This window comes from Perognathus longimembris, chromosome 3 (assembly GCF_023159225.1).
Source record: "Perognathus longimembris pacificus isolate PPM17 chromosome 3, ASM2315922v1, whole genome shotgun sequence".
In the NCBI taxonomy this organism is placed as follows: domain Eukaryota; kingdom Metazoa; phylum Chordata; class Mammalia; order Rodentia; family Heteromyidae; genus Perognathus; species Perognathus longimembris.
The window spans coordinates 70,740,915-70,762,348 of NC_063163.1; the positions used below are offsets into that span (position 1 = coordinate 70,740,915).

The window sequence follows — 21,434 nt, forward strand, 5'->3', positions numbered from 1 at the left end:
AGATCACAGCCCACAGAACCACCATCTTGGACTCAGCTCAGCGCTATTATGATATCCACATGTGGCCGAGGCAGAAGGCAGGGCTGGTTTGCTATCTCTTCTGGTTCTGGACCTGGAAGCGGGTAGGAGTGGCTAACAGCCAAGTAGCCCCAGGGCGGGAGAAGAGGCAGGCCTCTCGGGACTGCCCCTTAAAGGTATAGCCAGAGCCCAACAAATGAGTGCCTTACTCACCTCAAGGAAGGAGACCATGGGTTGCTTCCTGACTAGTGTAGGGGTGTCAGAGGAGGTGGCATGACAATTAGTGGAGTTGCTAGGATCTATGGGAGTTCAAATGTCCAAAGCTCCTCATTATATCAGCTATTCTTCTAGCAGCCTAGTCCCAAGAGTACATGTCCTGAAAGACCAAACTACAGAGAGAGAAACCAGGATAGCAGGATAGACAATCTCCTGGCTCTTGAGGACCCATTTACAGAGTGCAATTCACTTCATGTATTTCCCCTAATCTCTGTGTATCTCTCTGTCTCTATCTCTCTCCTTCTCTTTGTGCTAGAACTGGGGATTGAACTCAAGGGGCTTGCTTGCACTCTTGTTTTTTGCTCAAGGCTAGTGCTCTACCACATGAACCTACAGCTCCACGTCTGACTTTTTGCTTAGTTGGAGATAAGAGTCTCATGACCTTTCCTGTCCTGGGTGGCATCAAACTACACTATTTAAGATCTCAGCCTTCTGAGTAGCTAGGGTTACAGGCATGCACTGCTGACAGCTAGTCTTTTTATTTTATTTTTCCAATTTTGACTTCACAAACCTTGGTTATAACACATACTACCTCTACAATCATTTTTACTGTTCCATTTAAACCACAAACTAAGCCATTTCTGTCTATTTCATAATATGCACAATGCTAGGGTTTATTATAGGTTTGAAAATGCGTTCTACCCAAGAGGTTGTAATAGAAATATGTAGAAGGTTAATCATAGTCTAAGATCACAAGCACCTGGAAGGGATGAGGCCAAAGGGAGCCCTACTATATCACTGGTGGGAGTGTAAACTTGTTCAACCACTCTGGAAAGTGGTATGGAAGTTCCGCAGAAGGCTAAACACAGAGCTTCCTTATGACCCAGCAGCCCCACTTTTGGGCATCTACCCTAAAGATTACAAGCAAGACCACTCTAAAGCCACCAGCACAAATATGTTCATCGCAGCACAATTTGTCATTGCTAAAATATGGAACCAACCCAGATGCCCCTCAGTAGATGAGTGGATCAGGAAAATGTGGTATATATACACAATAGAATTCTATGTCTCTATCAGAAGGAATGACACTGCCCTATTCATAAGGAAATGGAAGAACTTGGAAAAAATCATACTAAGTGAAGTGAGCCAGACCCAAAGAAACATAGACTCTATGGTTTTCCTCATAGGGAACAATTAGTACATGTCTAATAGACCTAACAGAAGAGCACAATAGCTCAATAGCTATGCCTGTATGAACATATGACATGATGCTAAGAGAAATGAACTTCAAGTTATGGAAACAAAGGATATATCACTGTTGTAGTTATTTTCAACATGCCCTGTGAAACCATGCCATTCTACTTTATTATTAATTTTTTTGTATTCCCTTCCCATGGTTTTACTCCTGATATCACTGTAACTGATTTTAGTGCCCTGGATATTGTATATACGTGTATTGGAATTAGGAAAGGGAAAGGGAATACCCAAATTGAGAGACAAAGGATAAAAAGACAAACCATTTCAAAAGCAATACTTACAAAACTATTTGGGGTAAACAAACTGTACAACTCATGGGGCAGGGGATGGAGAGAAAAGTGGGGAGAGTGGATGTGGAGAAAATGAGGGAAGAGGTAACAAGTTGGATGAAAAATATACTCACTGCCTTACATATGAATATGTAACCCCTCTGTACTTCAGTTTGACAATAAAGAAAAAAATACAGGGGCTGGGGATATGGCCTAGTGGCAAGAGTGCCTGCCTCATATACATGAGGCCCTGGGTTCGATTCTCCAGCACCACATATACAGAAAATGGCCAGAAGTGGCGCTGTGGCTCAAGTGGCAGAGTGCTAGCCTTGAGCGGGAAGAAGCCAGGGACAGTGCTCAGGCCCTGAGTCCAAGCCCCAGGACTGGCCAAAAAAAAAAAAAAATAAAGAAAAAAAGAAAAAAAGAAAAAATACACACAGAAAAGATCACAAGCACCTGTAAGTTTTCTTTGGGGGCATTTAATTGTGCAATACAATAGACTTCATTATGATATTATTATATATGTGGATAATGTACTTTGAATATATTTATTCTACCATAGTATCTTGAGTCTCCTCCCTCTTCTTCCCAAATAGTCTCCTTTCTGCTTTTCTCTACTGTAAAATAATCTACAGTGTGCATATGAGAAAAAACATGATATTTGTCTTGCCAAGTCTGGCTTATTTCATTTAACATAATTACTTTGTCCTTGAAGATACAGGAATAGGTGATGTATTTCTTAAAGGGACAACACTCACACAAGAAGTAAGAGTAAGAACTGACAAATGAAATTGTATTAAAAAGTTCTACACAGCAAAAAAACTTTCAGCCTCAAGATCCAACCAACAGGAGGACATTTTTACCAGCTACTCATTAGATAAAATATTAATATCCAGAATATAACATAACATAAAATCAGCTCCAAAACTTAAACACCCTAAAGCACAATTTATTTGATAAATGGACACATAAATAAATTGAAGACATAGTTGTTGGAACAAATATAAATGGTGATAATACTTGAAGAAAAGTTACCCATCTTTATCCTATAAAACAAACAAACACAAAAGGCAGATGAAAATTACACTGAGCTGGGTGCTGGTGGCTCACAGCTGTAATCCTAGCTACATAGAAGGCTGAGATCTGAAGGCGTCAATTGTAAGACTCATCTCCAATTGACCAACAAAAAGGGAGAAGTGGAGCTGTTGCTCAAGTGGTAGAGCACTGTTCTTGAGGAAAAAGCTCAGGGACAGCACCTAGGCTTTGAATTCAAAGCCCAGCACACATACACACACATACACACACACACACACACACACACACACACGAAATCTCAAAGTACTCGTATATATTCACTCTCAAGATATCACAAATGTAATACTAGTAATGAAAATTAGAAGAAAGTATATTAAATGAGTTTTAATTTTATTCCTGGCATGCAGGTGTGCTGGGCTAGATTTACCTCCCCTGGTGCGGGGATGCTAAGCTTACTCCCTTATCAGTGCTCCCCTTTTCACCCTCTCCCCTGGGCACCCGACCAGCGGGCAGCCAAGGTGGAGCAAAGGGACACGGGCTAGCCTAAGGTGCACGTGGCTGAACGAGATCCCCTTTTCCTCCCTCCTTACCCACCAAGGAAGCCAGGCGCAGACGGATCTTGGAGATGCTTCGGAGAGCAATCCAACCCTTCTGAAGATGTACATTTGAATATACCATACAACAGGTAAAGAAGACAAAACCATCAAACTAAAAACTGGAACAAAAGAAAGAAAAAAAGAGGTCCCTTTTTCCCATATCTTGGAGTTCATTTCAGTATGTATATTATTTTATATAAACATTAAGAGGCACTTAAGCATTGGGCCTTTGTGTTTCTCTCCTCAGAGTATCCTTTATTTGATCTCACTGTATGTAAATATCTAGAATCCTGTTTACTTGATCATATCCTAGTGTCTTTTAGATCTAACTTCTGCATATCAGCGAGAGCATATACAGTTTGTCTTTCTGATCTTGGCTTACCTCACTTAAAATGATTTGTTCTAGTTCTAGCCATTTCCCACAAATGATGTTATTTTATTTTTCTAATGACTGTGTAAAATTCCATTGTGTAGGTAACACATTTTTTGGATCCACTCATCTTTTGTGGGGTACCTGGGCTATTTCCATATCTTGGCTGTTGTGAATAGTGTGGCAGTGATCATGGATGTGCAAGTGTTTTTGTGGTTTGTAATGCTCAGGGTAGATGCCTAGGAGTGGTATGGCTTGGTTGTAGGGAAGATCTATGCTTAGTTTTTAAAGGAACCTCTAGACTTCTGTCCAAAGTGATTGTACTAGTTTACACTCTCACCAACAGTACAGCAGGTTTCCTTTGTCCCTATAACCTGGCCAACACTTGTTGTTGTTCAAATTCACAATGTTGGCCAATATAACTAAGGTGAGATGTAATCTCAGTGTTGTTTTGATTTGCATTTCCTTTATGGTCAAGGATAATAAGAATTTCTTCATGTGTTTCTTTGCCATTCTTACATCTTCTTCTGAGAAGTCTCTTCTTAGATCCCTTGCTCATTTAGTGATTGGTTTGTTAGGTTTTGGAGGTGTTAGTTTCTTTTCTTTTTAAAAAATTAGAACAAGTTGGTCTACTTGAGGATAAGACTCTCAAGCACATATCAGTTCTTTTTAAGTTATTAGGTGTGTATAGATCTAGGATGGGAGTTGGGACATGAGGAAAAGGAATTTTGATTATTTCCACTAGTTGTGGAATTCTAGCAGCAACATCTCAATGTGTCAGGGTTGTTTTGCCTCCAATGGAACCTGATGGGAACACTATTGTATAGAGAGGGTCCATTGTTGATCAAAACCTCTCTATGCCTATCCATAGCCAAATAGAGAGTGCATGACTTTATGTGAACTGATATAATGAGCCAGCATCAGAGATGAATACACAGAGCTTGGCAAAATTGAACAGATGCTCAAAATACACAGAGTTCTAACACCCCTCTGTGCCCCTCCGCCCCCCATGCAGGTAGCATGATACCTAAGTCATCAGATCCTGAAATCCTAATCTATTCCATTTCTGGCTTTCTTCCATGCCAGGGAGTTGACCAGGCTTTCTGAATCATTTGTTATTTGTTTATTTTTTCCTAACATAATTAAGCAGTGTCAACATGTCAATGGAAGGAGACGAATTTCCTCAGAGCTCCTACCATATCCTTGTTCCTTAGGCTATAGATAAAGGGGTTCATCATGGGGGTCAGCACAGTGTACATCACTGAGGCAATGGCACTCTTGCTGTCTGAGTGAGTACCTGCAGAACTGAGGTACACCCCAAAACCTGTCCCATAGAACAATGATACAACGGTTAAATGTGATGCACAGATGGAGAATGCTTTACGCTTTCCTCCAGCTGAGGGAATTTTCAGGACAGAAGAGACAACTTGAATGTAAGAGAAAACCATCCCAGAGAGTGGAATAACACCCAACAGGCCAGTCACTAAATAGCAAAATGTTATTGATAAGAGTGTCAGAACAGGCAAGCTTGAGGATGTGAGCTAACTCGCAGAAAAAGTGAGGGATTTCTGGATGCATACAGAAAGACAATCGAAGTTCCATCAAAGTGTGGAGCAGAGCATCCAGAAAACTAATGAGAAAGGACAGAGCAATAAGCATCCCACAGAATTTGAGGTTCACTATGACATTGTATCTCAAGGGATGACAGATGGCTATAAACTGATTATATGCCATCATGACCAGAATTCCATTTTCCAACCCAGAAAAAAGTGGAACAAAGCAGATTTGCGTGAGACAGCCTGGATAACTGATGGATTTGCTCTGTACCTGGAAGTTGGCCAGCATCTTGGGGATGGTGGTAGAGATGAATCAGATGTCAGTGAAGGAGAGGCTGGAGATGAAGTAGTACATGTGGGTGTGGAGACGGGGGTCATAGCTGATGGCCAGGCTGATGAGCAGATTTCCAAGCACAGTGATCAGGTAGATGGACAGGAATAGACCAAAGAGGAAGGGCTGCAAGTCTAGCGGCCATGTGTTCTAAAAAATGAGGAAAGGATGTTTCTTCCTCATGGTATTCTTTGTTCCCATCTCCCATGTTTTCCCCTTTGTATTAACAACTCTTAGGCCTTAACGTTTAGCATACTAGATGTAAACATAACAATACGCCAGTGAGTTCTATGCAGTTTAATAGAACCGACATTCCAAGGGAAGAGCAGCTCAGAGCATGATAGTCATTGTAGTATGAAACATATGGAAACATAAACACCCCTTAATACAAATAGCTATTGTTGTGTTTTTAATGTTGTACATTAGGCATCATTAAAGTGATAGAAGAGTGGAAGTCTTGGTCTTCCCTCCTGAAGGTACAACCATGGCAATGACCTTCACAGGCATTCAGGAAGATGTTCTATAACATGACACAGCCATCAGCATCATATGCCACATTGCACATATATCATTATATATTAATAATGCATAATATATGTATGAAATTGTATATGAATGACATATAATATACTATATGGCATAATATATAATATACAGTAGGGAATATATTATGTATAATATATGTTATGTAATATAAAATAATATATAATGAATTGCATTATATTATCATATAGTATAACATTATACAATAAATAATATTGCATAAAAATATAAAATATAATACATAATATATTATAAATCTATACCATATATTATATAATCTAGTTATAGATAATATAGTAATAAATAACACATATTATATAATATATTTATACATTATATATAATATAATATATCGTACATGTCATGTTATGTATTATGTATGTTATATATTATATAAAATATATTACATATAACTATATGTTATATATAAATATGAGTCATATTTAATTCAGCTGTTGAATTAAAAGCAGTGTATTATCATGTCATATATAATACATATTATAAGCTTTGTGTAAACATTGTGCTTCTTATATTTCTCAATATTAATGTAAACAGCCCAATATTCATTGTAATAGAGAGTTTCACACTAGTGGTAATCTGTATTTGCTAAAAATATTTTTCTGTGTTGTCATCACCTGTACATCATTATCATCACCTGTACATCATTATCCACAAGTAAGCATGGAGAATTGTTAGCAAATTCCACCCAGTGATGACAGCTCCTGATGATAGGAATCAAAAATAGAATTAAAAGAAAGGACTTTAAGAGTAGTGTATTATTATTTATTTTTCTTCTAAATTTCTAAGGAAGCCAGTTGCCACTGGCTCACACCTTCTGAGATTGTGGCTCCAACAAAGTCAGCCCAGGCAGGAAAGACTCTTATCTCCAAATAACAGCCAAACAGCTGGAAGTGGAGCTGTATTTCAAGTGGTAGTACAGTGCTAGCCTTGAACAAAACAACAACAAAAACCCTGAAGGACTGTGGCCAGGACTTGAGTTCAAACCCTAGTAACAGGAACCACACACACACACACACACACACACACACACACACACACACGCACACACATATATGTGGCTATATATGTAATACACATACATGTACACACATATGTGTGGCTACATACATGTACATATGGCTAATAGAAAAAACACAGAGATGTGATTTCATGATTGAATATTTTATTGCTCAGTGCACTTTTCAGTTGGTTAAAATATTTCCTAATAGCTTGCTATTCAATTTTAAGAGACACAGGACCAAATTGTACTGTGTAGCTCCACAAAGACTCACCCTCCTCTCTTGGCGTCTTCTCAGTTAGTAGCTTCTCTTTGGTTGTACAGCAAGGAGAATATAAATATCAACAAGATTGGAATCTGTATTGCAAAAAGTTTCCTTTTTATGGAGGATGTTTACAATGTGCTTGGTAGGTAGAAGTTCTAAATGTATGTATGAAGTTCTAAATGTGTGTATGTAGTGGTAGGTTTGTAATTGTCCTAATGTGTACACAGTGTGTATTCAGTTTGAATCACCACACTCTATCCCATAAATATGTAGGTTATTTCATATCAATAACATTTAAATAAATAGTGAAACAGGCATGGTGGTACATGCCTATAATCCCAGCTCTCAGGAATCTGAGGCAGGAGGATTGAGAATTCAGAGACCACAGGGGTTGTATCACATGACCCTGTTTCACAAATACTATATACATCTACCCATAAGTGTATCTAAATGTATATATATGTATATGTATATATATATAATCCTAACATCTATATATCCCATTTTTCTGTCATCTCTCTGACTATCTGTCTATTCTATCACCTATTTAACTAATACGTATTTTCTCATCTATCCTATCTTTGAATATGTCCATCATCTTTCTATATATCTATCATCTATATGTATACACACACACACACACACACACACACACACACACACACATATAATCTAGCTGTCTAGACAATTTACCCTCTAGCTATCTATTGAAGTAAGGAGACTGGGTCTAAGCAAAAGGCCTTGATAACAGAGGACATTCTTTAATTTACAAATGTGTTTTGAGTTGGTAAGTTCCAGGAAGGTCTTAATCTCCTTAGATGATTGGTTCTTGATTTGCCTTGATTGTTTCCACATTTGATTTGTTTGTCCTTATGTTTACTATCTTTGTGAGATTTGAGTCTTCCTGTTTTTTTTTTCTTATTTACTATGATTGTGTTCACATCGCATTTGCTTTCTACTTTATTAAGATTAATTCCACCCACCTTGTGTGGTTTTGGACTATATAAGCTGTGTGTTAGTTGTATTCAGGGTGGTAGGGCTTTGTGACAGGAGACCCCTTGCTGTCCACTAGCACTCCAATAAAGACTCCAAATTCAACCTATTAATTGGTGGCTTCTCTGTTCGCATGACTGGATCTACCATTTAACACTATAATCAGAACATTCTCTCTTATCCATCTATCATCTACTTATCTTTCTGACTAGAGTTTGTTAAGGGCAAATTAATTAATTAATTAAATCCATACCAGAAATTAACTTAAAAGGCTAAACTCACTCCACGTCAATCTCTCAACACCTAAAGAAGGAAAACACCAGAGAATTCTTAAACGTTTTTAGAAGGAGACAGTTCATACTCAGGTGGGAAAAGTCTTTTGGTGTTTGGACAACAGAGCAGCAAGGTGACTCTGGCGAGAGATGATTGTACAGTGTCTGAAAGGAGGAGGGACTTTAGTAAGAACAGGATCAAAAATTAGTTGGAGACAGGTTTTTAAGTTTAACCCATGGATGATCTTGAGAAGAGAGAGAAAATGAGAGGCAGAGATAGAAAAATGAATATTAAAACCAGAGAGAGAGAAAGAGAGAGGAAGGAGGAAGAGGAGGAGGAAGAAGAAGAGAAGAAGAAGGATGAAGAAGAGGAGTAGGAGGAGGAGAAGGAAGAGGAAAGAGAAGCAACTGGGTGCTGGTGGCTCAGGCCTGTAATCCTAGCTACTCAGGAGGCTGGTATCTGAGGACTGAGGTTCGAAGCCTGCCTGGGAAGAAAACTTCATGCAACCCTTATCTCTAATTGACTACCAGAAAACTGGAGGTGGTGATATGGCTCCAAGTGGTAGAGTGCTAGCCTTGGATGTAAAAGTTCAGAGACAGCACCCAGGCCCTGAGTACAAGCCCCATGACTGACAAAATACAAAAAATAAAAAATGGAAAAGGAAAAAAGAAACAGAAACAACCTCTTACAGTAGTTTGGGGGAGAACATTGGATTGCCTTGAGTCCAGGAGTGAATAATTTACTTTTTCACTGGATCCTGAGGACAAACGTGAGGAATCTATCTGTAGGGAGGGCAGGCATGCTAGTGAGGTAGCCAGCTCCTACAGGTGGCATTTATGGTGGCTGGATTTCTGACCTGAGCATTGATTTAGAGTAAGGCAGGTGCAGTACATTATCTGCAGTGTCTGTGGCCCGGGGGCTCAATTATCAACACTTCGTCAGTCACAGGCTCGTTGCCATTTGTCTCCCAAGGGCAACACAAGTCATTGAGCAACACAGACTACAGAAGGGCAAAAAGTCCTGGGTGACTGTGTTTCTAACCTTAAATGGCCAGAGATATTCCTTTTACACATTATTCATTTCCTCTTCCCTCTCATTCTTGCATCCTGGGGTCTTATGTCCAGGGCATCTACATGTCAAAATCCCTTATTATTCTGAGTTATACATTAGCATGAGAGATTAGAGCACACAGGACTAGAAAATAACAGTAATTATCTTACCAGAGACTCAGGGAGGCAGAGAGGTTATGACAGCTTCAAATCCACAGAGTCTCCCTTTTGGAATTTTCATTCATCCAATTCCTTTGACAAATGAAGCTATAGATTTTATAGAAGAAAGGTGGCAACAGACAGTAGTCAATTCACTGATTACTTGGATAGACTTTCAGAGGTTTCATGTAAAATAGAAATCAAAGCATTTTTTTTTGCCAGTCCTGGGGCTTGAACTCAGGGCCTGGGCGCTGTCTCTGAGCTTCTGTTTGCTCAAGGCTAGGACTCTACCACTTGAACCACAGCACCACTTCCGGCTTTTTCTGTGTATGTGGTACAGAGGAGTTGAATCCAAGGCTTCATACATGCTAGGTGAGCACTTCACCACTAAGCCACATTTCCAGCCCTCAACATACTTTGTTTAGTGCTGGTCCTTGGCCTTGAACTCAGGGGCCTGGGCATTGTCAATGAGCTCTTTGTGCTCAAGGCTAGCACTCTACCACTTGAGCAACAGATCCATTTCTGACTTTTTATGTATCATTGGAGATAAGAATCTCATGGACTTTCCTTCTCAGGCTGAGTTTGAACTGGGAGACTCAGATTTCAGCCTCTTGAATAACTAGGATTACAGGTGTGGCTAAAATCAATACTTTTTTAAAGAGAATAAATCCCCAGTGGACTGTTAACTAAAACCCTGAGAGATTTATAGAAGCATTGTCTGAATTTTGCAACTCATCCAAATAACCATGACAAGAATATATCCGGGAGTAAGGCTAACCAATGGGGAAAAAGGAATAAATAAAGGCTTTTCTTTAGTAAATACACTACACTTTTTTCTGAATGCTTTGATTTATTCAAGATAACTATTATGATGATTTGAACAAACTGTAGTGGCTACATTTTTTCTTTATTGTCAAAGTGTGACACAGAGGGGTTACAGATTCATATGAAAGGCATTGAGTACATTTCTTCTTCTACTTTTTACCTCTTCCCCCATTTCCCCCCTCCCCCTTCCCTTCTCCCCCCAGAGTTGTGCAGGTGGTTTACACCAAATGGTTTATAAGTGTTGCTTTTTGAATGGTTTGTCTTTTTGTTCTTAGTATCTAGATTTTGGTATTCCCTCTCCCTTCCCTAGTTCTATTACCCGTATAGACAATATGCAGGGTACTCACATGTAATACAGTGGTAGTGAGGGTACTAGTGGCTACATTTTTTTACTGTCATTTTAGCTAAAGCCCTTCTGACTTGTAGAATTCAAGTATCTCATTAAAATGCCAAGTTCTGTTGGGCGCCAGTGATGTACACCTATAATCCTAAGATAGGAAGCTGAGATCTGGAGGGTCACATCTCAAAGCTACTCTGAGCAGAAAAGTCCACGAGACTTCCCATTTCCAGTTTACCAGAGAATGCCAGAGTTGAGGCATGGCTTAAGTGGTACAGCACCAGCCAAAAGCTAAGGGAAGAATAATACTGTACCATTTGTAAGGAAATGGAAAGATCTGGAAAGAATTATATTAAGTGAAGTAAGTCAGACACAGAGAAATAAAGGTTGCCTGGTTTCTATCTTCAGTGGTGGAGAGAATGTGCATGTAAATCTAATAAGCTGGATATGTTGTAGAGCTGACTCCATCTTGATTATTAGGTCAACCCGACCCCAAAATTCTGCTTCTGTAAATGGCTTGCTTGTTTGTTGCTTGCTCCGCTCTCTGTCAACCTCCTACATCTGTTCCATGCTTGCTCATTTGTTGCTTACTCTACTCCCTTCATAAAGCCCCTACAACTGTGCTAAGCTGTTACCTTTATAAACCCTGCTAACTGAAGGGTCGGGGCTCTCAATCCAGATCTTCTGGGTCAGTGACGGTTGTGAGCCCAAGCTGGAGCTTGCAATAAAGACTCACGTGCGTTTGCATCAGAATTGGCTCCTTGGTGGTTTTGGGAACCCCAAATCTGGGCATAACAGGTGGTATGTAAGCAGTTCCAAATAAATTAACAGAATTATAATAAATACTATAGAGACCTAAAATAGTACAATTTTCTAAATAGACTAAGTCAATGCATAACAAAATAAGCACCAAGAAATGAGTAATTGCAGGCAAGGGTATAGCCAAGGGGATAGGGGTATAAGAATAAAAAGGGGGAAGAGTGGTCGAATGTAATCAAGTATTCATTGTATATACCACAAAATTAAGAAATGCAGATTGTTGAAGGAGGTGACACTGATCAAGATGCATCGTATTGATAAGCTGCTTTGTTGAATGACAACTCCTTTGTATAACTACTTAAAGATTATTTTTGAATGAATTAAAAGTAGTTAAGTGTGGGAGAATGGTTTCTCTGACCAGTGGGGGGCTTAGCCTCAGCACAGATATTCTGATGCCTTATTAGCAAACTAATAGGCCAGTGGGGAAACATCTCCATTAAAGAGTCTCCTGTGTTTGTTGGCCAAAGGAAGCCACTTTGTCATGAGACTCTCCTCCCCTGAATAGAGTCCCTGGGGAGACTTGTTTGCCCAGCTGTTCGGGGGACCAGTCTTCATAGTAGGTGAGAAATCCTAGTACAAGATAGTTAGCATAGGGATGCAGTAGCTATAGGATAATTGTAACTTGGCCTTGATCCTTTGTTGTAGTGGTAAATACAGCTATGCCTTGATATGGATATATCCTTCTGTTTGACCTCTACTCTTGAAGTTGTAAACTGATGTCTTATGATCCTATTTCTGAAATGGTATAAAAACCCTGGCTTTCCTAAAATAAAGTGTGCATTGGTTCACTTGCCTCTGCATCCGCCGTGTCCTGACTTTTGACTGCAGTTACCCGGGTCCAACAGTTAAGGAACAATATCCAGGCTCTAACTCCAAGTCCCAGTACCAGCGCACACGTGTGTGTGCGAGCACACACACACACACAGAATAAAAGGAGAAAGAACAGAGCATGAACTGAGCCTGGTGCAGGCTGGAAAGATGAGAAAGACATTTGAAGAAAGAGTTCATAGCTTTGCTATGATGTAGAGTAAACTGATGTGAAAGACAGGTGAGCATGATGTTTCAGGAAGTATAAACCATGAGTCGATACTGCTAATGTGTTAAGTATAGGAAAATTGATAAATTGCATCGTGCATAGAAAGAGGTCGACTCACTCCATTTCTGCATGTAAGATTACATACTTGTTGCATTGACCTTGGAGACAATGGAGAGAGAAAAATTGAGGGAGGAGGTGGGTCTGGAAATTACTCCTGAGCAATTTTTCTGTAGAAGCAGTAGAAAAATGAAATTCTAGTTATGGAAAGATGACTTTTTTATTGGGGGGGAGGAGCATTTCTGAGAATTTTTCTGATATTTTATTAATACTTATTTATTGTACCTGTTAGTTAAGTTAGCACAATATTTCCACTCATTCAGAGGGATGATCAAATACCCTCCCCTTGTCCACGCCTTCCCCCGAACTCTCCCAAACCTCTAGATTCATTGTTCTACACATTCAAGTGAAAATGTTCACTCCTACCTACATGAGAGAGAGAACAAGTGAACATTATTTTTTCTTCTGTGTCTGATTTATTTCATTCAACATCATATCCTCCATTTTCCTGTGGTTTGTTGAAATGACAAGATGTCCTTCCTCTTTCCAGCTGGAGTGTCTAAATACATCCCTTGGGTGTCTAAATACATTTCTTTAGTCATTCCTCCATTTCTCTTCATCTAGGCTGATTTACTTACTTGGATATTATAAATCCAAGCCTAATACATGAGCAAATTACAGGAGTGTGGAAGTTGGGGAAAAAAAAAAGAGTTGTCCGACATCACAGGTCCAGGTAGGAAGTCAAATAACAAATCCATTATGAACTATAATTAACTTTTTTATGTCATCTGACTGTTCGAGAAGCACACGAGAAAAGAAAGTGTGGTACTCTGACTCCCCAGAAATCCTGCCACTGTGAGTTACTCTAGAAATTGACTACAAACCACCAGTGCACTTACAGAGGAACACCTGCCCTCTGGATTAATTTATTCAAGGCTCCCATTGCCTCCTTGTTGCTCAGGCTGTAGATATTGGGGTTCAGCAATTGAGGGACCACCGTGTACATCACTGAAATCACAGAAGTGTTCCTAGGTGAATCAGGTAAGATGCACAGGTGGAAAAGCTTTATACCTGCCTCTCATGGATGATATTCTCAACATAGAAGAGACAATTTGAGATTAAGAAAAAAGGATGCAAGAGAAGGAATGCCAGCAAATATGAAAGTTCAAACATACAACAGGATGTTATTGATGGAGGTTTCAGAATGGGTGAAATTGATGATCTGAAACAGTTCACAGGAAAGCAGTGGGATTTCTGTATCTGTGCAGAAGGAAAGACTCAATAGCATCAGAGCCAGGAGTAGAGAGCTCCCAATTTGAGGATCGTATCAGGAAGGAAAATTCTCATCTTTAATTAAGTACCCCCAAAGCCAGAACTGGAGCTGTGGCTGAAGTTGTAGAGCAACAGACCTAAGACAAAAGGCTAAGGGACAGCACCAAGGCCTTGAGTTCAAGACCTAGGACTGGCATAGAAAATATACTATGTATACATATATATTATATATTATATATTACATATAGTCATATATAACATACTATACATAAGACATATAGTCATATATACATATGTATATATGTTTGTGTGTGTATGTTCTTTGATGCCACATGTGTTTATCCAACCAAACTCTAGAGATAAAAATTAGCTATCTATGCCTTATTAAACTCTTCAGGTAATTTTTTAAAACTAAGATTGTTTGATTAGCATACATTAATTGTAGAAGAGGGTTTCATTTTGACATTTCCAACAACCCTTACTATGTGCACCATCAACCTTACTCTCATCATTGTCTCTCACTCCTCTTCCCCCTCACTTTAAAAAATAATTCCAACAGGTTCCATTTTCATACATGTATGTAAAGTACTTTGACTATATGTATTCACCCTAGGTCACCTTCTCCATTCACCCTAGGTCACCCTCCCACCTCCTTAGGAGGTGGCTTCCATTTAAGTTGTTGATGTCAATGCAAAAAAAATTCTCAGCTAGGCACCAGTGGCTCATGCTTATAATCTTAGCTACTCAACAGGCTGAGATCAGAGGATCCTGGTTTGAGGCCAGCCTGGGCAGGAAAGTTTGTGAGATTCTTATGTCCAATTAACCACCACAAAACAGTAAGCCGTGCTGTGGCTCAAAGTGGTACAGTACTAGCCTTGAATTCAAAAGCTCAGGGACAGCACCCAGGCTCTGAGTTCAAGCCCCAGGACTCACTCATACACATACACACATACATAAACACACACACACATTCATGTTTACGATGAACCCAAGAAAATAACTGAATATTATTCTCTGTCATCCTCCTTCTCTTATTCCTCTTCCCTCAAATTCATTTACTACATGAAAGATTCCCTTGAGGGTCAGCTATACCATCCCGTTTGTTATAGCACAATGTATAGGACCTGGCTTATTCAGCCAGCCTGATTCCCTGTATGGACCAAAAATGATGATGTAAATACAGTTACCACAATTTTCTTTCTAAACCAGTAGTTCCCTACCTGAGGGTAGTATCTCATGCCAATAATCCAATTCAAATAGCTCTAGGTCCTCTTGTGGGGAGGGATATGGTTCATGAGATGCCCTATGTGAACAGAAAATAAAAAGGTGCTGTGGGTTCAAGGGGTGGAGGCAGGTGTATCTTTCAAAGTTTTACTTGGCTCTTGAAGTTGGAAGAAGTGTCCTCTGGAATTGAAAAAGATGAAATGAGTCATCAGGATCTTTGTCACAAGGAATGGTGTCTGGGCAGAGGCTCAGTGTGGTCTGGTTGGCATAGGCCTCTTGAGGAGGAAGTGTCAGGCAGATTCCTAATGCAGAGACACCTATGACTTCCCTTAGCATCCCATACTTTTCTTTTGGCTGCCTATTTTATTGACATTCTGATTCCAGTGGAACCCATATCTAAAGACTCTTAGCTCTCCAGAAGTGAGGAATTGAGGGGAGCTAATTTTCTGGTCTGAGCCAGTGATGGCATGCTGTCATTCTATTGTATTTGTTTTCCCAGTCACCTCCATTCCCCAGACTTTGCTCAACTTAGCATATGGCATTTCTCTCACAACATATGGTGATTCCTTCAAGTTGCAAAATCATTCCTATCAATTTAAAGTGATCATGAGTTGTGAGAGAAATAGTTCCATGCATTTACCAGGTCATCCACACTGGGGGAGGAAAAAAACAAAAACAACCTTAGCTACAATAAGATTACAAGATGAGCTGATTCCATACCTTTGCTATGGTGAATAGTGCTGCAGTGAACATGGTTGTACTGATATTTTGCTATGGAATCAGCCCATCTTAAAAAAAATCTCTAAAACTGTGACAAAAAAATAGAAATATCCATGGATGAGATAGAAAGGATTGAAAGAATTTAAAATGGTATGAATTTGATTATGGAAGGATGAAAGATTTAGGGTGATTGCAGGGGGCCAATAACTCACACCTGTAATCCTAGCTATTCATAAGGCTGAGATCTGAGGATCACAACTGGAAAACAATCAGGCATGAAGGTCTGTGAGACTCTTATCTCCAAATTCATGATAGAAAAGCTGGAAGTCGAGCTGTGGCTGAAGTGGCAGAGCACTAGCTTTGAGCAAACAAAGCTCAGGGACAGCACCCAGGCCCAAAGTTCAAGCCCCAGGACCAGGGGGAGGGAAAAAAACACCTTAGGTGATAATTGGTATTGATTGTTGCACTATCAACAAACAAACAACCATGTTCAGGGAAGTGGTGAGAATGCTACACATTATGTCTATTTCACCACAAAACACAATTGCTTCAAAAGAATCCAGACTCAGAGCAATTTTACGTATTATCTCCCCTGTAGGATACATAGACTTGACCTAAGAGGGTGAGTATTGTCTGAACAAGAGGAGAAAAATTGCAATTATATGTGGTTATTATATGATCATCATATGATGTATAGAGATTTCACTCAGTCATATTAATTACTAATTAATATTAATGAATTAACAAGTCATACTAATAAATTTCCTTGTGTTAAATATACATGAGGCTGAGGGAAAAGCAAAGGAAAGGATGACATCATCCAAAAAAGAAATTATACTCAGTATCCCTTTGTACAACACTTTAATAGTAACAACAAAATTATATTAAAAATAAGTCATATTAACAAGTTTCTTGGTGTAAATAATATCCATGAGACTAAAGGAAAAGCAACTGAAGTGACTGATATTGTTCAAAAAGAAATTGTACTCATTACCTGACTTATGAAATGGTAACTTACCCCTCTGTACAACACCTTAAAGAACAATAACATTTTATATCTTTTTTTTTTTTTGGCCAGTCCTGGGCCTTGGACTCAGGGCCTTAGCACTGTCCCTGGCTTCTTCCCGCTCAAGGCTAGCACTCTGCCACTTGAGCCACAGCGCCGCTTCTGGCCGTTTTCTGTATATGTGGTGCTGGGGAATCGAACCTAGGGCCTCGTGTATCCGAGGCAGGCACTCTTGCCACTAGGCTATATCCCCAGCCCCTTTTATATCTTTTAAAAAGCCAGAGTGGAGACATGGATCAGGTGGTAGGAAACCAGCTGTGAGCAAGAAAGCCAAGCAAGATCAAAAGGCCCTGAGTTCAAGGCCCGGTACCATGAAAACAAATAAATAAATATGCAATGCCGGTTCACAATTTGAAACAAAACACACAAGAGAAAAGTGCTTATGTAGTGTTAGCTGCTTAGTAAAGAGAGAATTTATAAGCCTTTAGGGTTTTCCCTCTTTTTTTCTGTACAAAGAGTAAATAAGGGCAGCTCAGGAAACCTGTGGAGATTTGAATAATGTGAAACCTTCAGCTAATTAATGAGGTCTGCACACGGAGCACTCAAAGTCAATAAAATTGCCAAGAATCAGCTCCTGTCTCCAGACCTACAGGCAGGCAGATGTTTCCCAGGTGTACTTGGCTCCATGAACTTGTACAGAAGAATACTCTTGTCCCTTTCATATCCAACCTCAGGACAAGGCCTCCCTATAAAATGGACAGAGGCAAATCATTCATTCTTCGCTCTTACAAATGATCCAACTGAGATACAGTGTGGTCCTGTAAGTGTGAAAAGAGGTTGTTTGGATGAAGCAAAGACCATCAGTGGACAAAACATCAATGGTTTGGTGTGGTTACTTGTAATATCTATTTCATTTAGAGACATTTCATGCATTACGGGAGAAATTATTGTAGATATATTAAAAATGTTTAAGAAAATGACAGTAAGGGAGAGGTGGATTGTGACAAGATGCATTGCATCCTGAATTCTGTTGTTTCTATTATCAAATAGTGTTATTATTATAAATGTGATGTACAGAGGGGTTACCATATCATAAGTCAAATTATGAGTACATTTGGGGGGGCATTGTCACACCTTTCTTCATTCTCACCTGTCCACAACTGTAGTTCATTTTTGACACATTGTTTACTGAGTATCACTACTGCATTTGTTTACACTTTGTTCCTCTATTTCTGTGCCCTCTTGTTTTTTGTGATAGTCCTATGGAGTGAACTCAGGGCTTTTCTGTCCCTGAGCACTTTTTACTTAAGGGTAGTGCTTGGCCACTTGACCCATAGCTCTACTTCTGGCTTTTTACTGGTTACTTGGAGAGAAGAATCTCATACATGTTCCTGCAGGGGCTGGCTTTGAACCTCAATTCTCATATTCCAGCCTCCTAACTAGCGAGAATTCAAGTGAGCCACCAGCACTCAAGGTGCATCATGAATACTTATTGTGATCTCCGACATGAAGAATCATAGAGTTAAGTTTTCTCTTTGGCTTCTTTAATTCACAGGCATCATTTTGGTATAATGACTCACATCAGTGTTTTAAATGAAAGGAAAAGAAGTGTCATTTTCTTTGGAACTATTTAGGTAAGAAAATGCCATCTATCCACAATAGGCTTTCTGGTTAGTGTCAGGAATAATCTGACTTACTCCAGACAAGTTATTTCCTTGACAGCCTGAACATCTATTTCCATACTATCATCTCAGGAAGAGCCACATCATCATGGTGATCTTACTTTGTGGGATCTTGTGAGGTCACAGAGAAAGATGGTAGGTCACCCCTGCTGTATCTACTATAGGAAAGTAGTTACAGGCATAAAATACGCAGGGAGAGAATGGCCACCTGTAATTCAGGCCACAGGTATTTCCTGTTCCAATCAAGATATTATTTCTGCTGCCACTAGACTCATCATTTGCTTAATTGGATCACTTGATCTTAAAAAAAGTCCTAAATCTGGTTGGATTTCATTTCTGATTGGAAAACTAGAAGCAGTTTAAAATTATGCCTTGAAGCAGGGTGCCAGTAGCTCACACCTGTAACTGTAGCCACTCAAGAGACTAAGATCTGAGGACTCAATTCAAAGCCAACCTGGGAAGAAAAATCTGTGAGACTCTTATCTCCAAATTAACTACCAAAAGGCCAGAAGTAGAAGCTCAGGGATAACACCCAGGATGTCAGTTCAAGCCCCATGACCATCACACACACAATCACACACACACACACACCTACACCCTGTAATATTTTTAAAATTCAAATAATTTTAAAAATATTTTGTTACTTTTGAAGCACTGAGAGGTACCATATATATCAATAATGTATCCATGGTTAATGGAATAATATTATATACTCTTAATTAAATCACTTCTATGAAAATTTGAAATTAACTAGAATGCATAGGCATTGTATAATTAATCACTTTTGAGTGACAAACAAAGTGACTAGGCCCTTTGCTTCATGAGAAAGTATGAAGTATACGAATTAGTATAAGCTACAAGGAAATAATTGTCACAAGGAAAAAGTTTTCTGATTTTAAACCATAAACTTTAATTTAGAATTCAAATTACTGTAGTCTTGGCTCTAGTGGAAGATGCTTTAATAGCTTAATAAATCCTCTAACAGGAAAATAAAAATACTTTGATCATCTTTTAGTTTCCTTTGAAAATAATAATTATTTCTTAAAGTGGGAAGGTCATTCTTTATCCTACACATGTCCTTTTTTTTTTTCCTAGAACAACTCAGCAAAATAAAATTCTGGTTTATTGTTGGACAACATCGTTTCACACATACAGCAAACAGGCCCCTCCACCCCCAAAATAAACAGCAACTTCATAGACAAAAAAAGGAAAAAAAACAAACCTTTTTATCTTTGGCCTTTTTAACCATCTCATACAAACCAACTACTTTATAGTACAGCTAAGTACATACACAAAAAAAGTTACTGGAATGCTTGGAATAAGATTTTTGTTGTTGTTTTTGCTTTTTTACAAGGTTTTTTTTTTCCTCCTTTGAGATTATAATGAACATGGTCACACCACAAGTAGTCAGAAGTAGGACAGAATGCTCTGAAGGCTGGTTTGGTCATCTGTGATCATTAAAAATGGCTGACCCCTAACAATATGTACAAAAATATAAAATGCAAATAAAAAATACAAACAAATTTTCCTTTTTTAAGTACTTAAAAAAAAAGCAGGGCCTTGGAAGTTTTGGTATTTTCTTTCCCTGTTGCAAATTCTCGTTGTGGTTTTGGTGGGGTGGTGGAGAGCTTGATGATGCTGCCCGCAGAGGGTGGCGGGCCTCTCTACTCGAAGGTGACCACGTTTAGCTTCTGAGACGGGAAGTTGAGGGTGAATAGGTCACGCGGCTTTTTTTGAGTTAACTTTTCCTTGTTTGCTGTCTAGTCATCCTCATCAGTCTTCTGCTTCTTGGTATCAACATCATCATCCTCATCATCTTCAGCTGCCCATTTGCTTGTAGCTGCATTGGCCTCCCCATCTTCATCTCCATCCTCCTCCTCACCATCGCCTTCTTCCTCCTCCTCCTCTTCTTCTCCTTCTCCTTTTTCTTCTTTTTCCTCACTCATTATCAGCCTCTTGTTCCCCATTTTCCTCATTAGCTGCACTCCCGTTGGCAGGGGCGTCTCTCCCATTCTCCGTCTCCTTCACAACTTCCTTCTTCTCCTTCAAGTTCTTGGTGGTGATCCACCAAGAATGTGTCCACATTCGCGTCTGACATGGTGGTGGGAGGCACGCCCATGATCTGGTGCAGCGAGGGGAAAAAAAAGAAAGCGAGAGAGTTGGGGGGACTGGAGCAGAGGAGGCACGAGGCGGAGGCTGCCGTGAGCAGGCCGCTGAAACAGTGCAAAGATGGCTTTTCAGAGCAGCCAGTCCACATGTCCGTGTTAATAGTTGATTTACCTAATTACATTTTTTGTGTATGCAAGTGCAGAGTCTTGAACTCAGAGCCTCAAGATCTCTCTCAACTCTTTTTGCTAAAGGCTGGCATTTGCTGCTTGATCTATACCTCCACTTCTAGCTTTTTGTTAATTAACTGGAGATAAGAGTGTCATGAATTTGTCTTCCCAGGATGGGTCCAAACATTTTCAAATCTCAGCCTCTGGAGTAGCTAATTTATTAAGCTTGAGA

The 21,434-nt window shown here is 39.4% G+C and overlaps 2 protein-coding genes and 1 pseudogene across 3 annotated transcripts in view; 1 reads left to right on the plus strand and 2 right to left on the minus strand.

Moving 5' to 3' along the window:
- The window catches only part of LOC125348707 (olfactory receptor 18-like), a 42,583-nt gene that overhangs the window by 19,914 nt on the left and 1,235 nt on the right, over positions 1-21,434 (plus strand). The window contains exon 1 of one of the 2 annotated variants that reach the window (XM_048342165.1): positions 10,570-10,579. The exons of the other annotated variant lie outside the window; for it this stretch is intronic. The gene's annotated coding sequence lies outside the window, so the exon portion shown is untranslated. Of the gene's footprint in view, positions 1-10,569; positions 10,580-21,434 lie in introns of those variants that run through there. 2 annotated transcript variants of the gene reach the window in all.
- Positions 4,922-15,854, minus strand: LOC125349723 (olfactory receptor 7G3-like). The gene is given in 5 exon segments (XM_048344100.1): positions 4,922-5,252; positions 5,254-5,798; positions 6,847-6,913; positions 13,922-14,050; positions 15,670-15,854. Coding segments are annotated over 5 exon segments (1,257 nt in total).
- On the minus strand, positions 20,679-21,024 carry LOC125348708 (annotated as a pseudogene).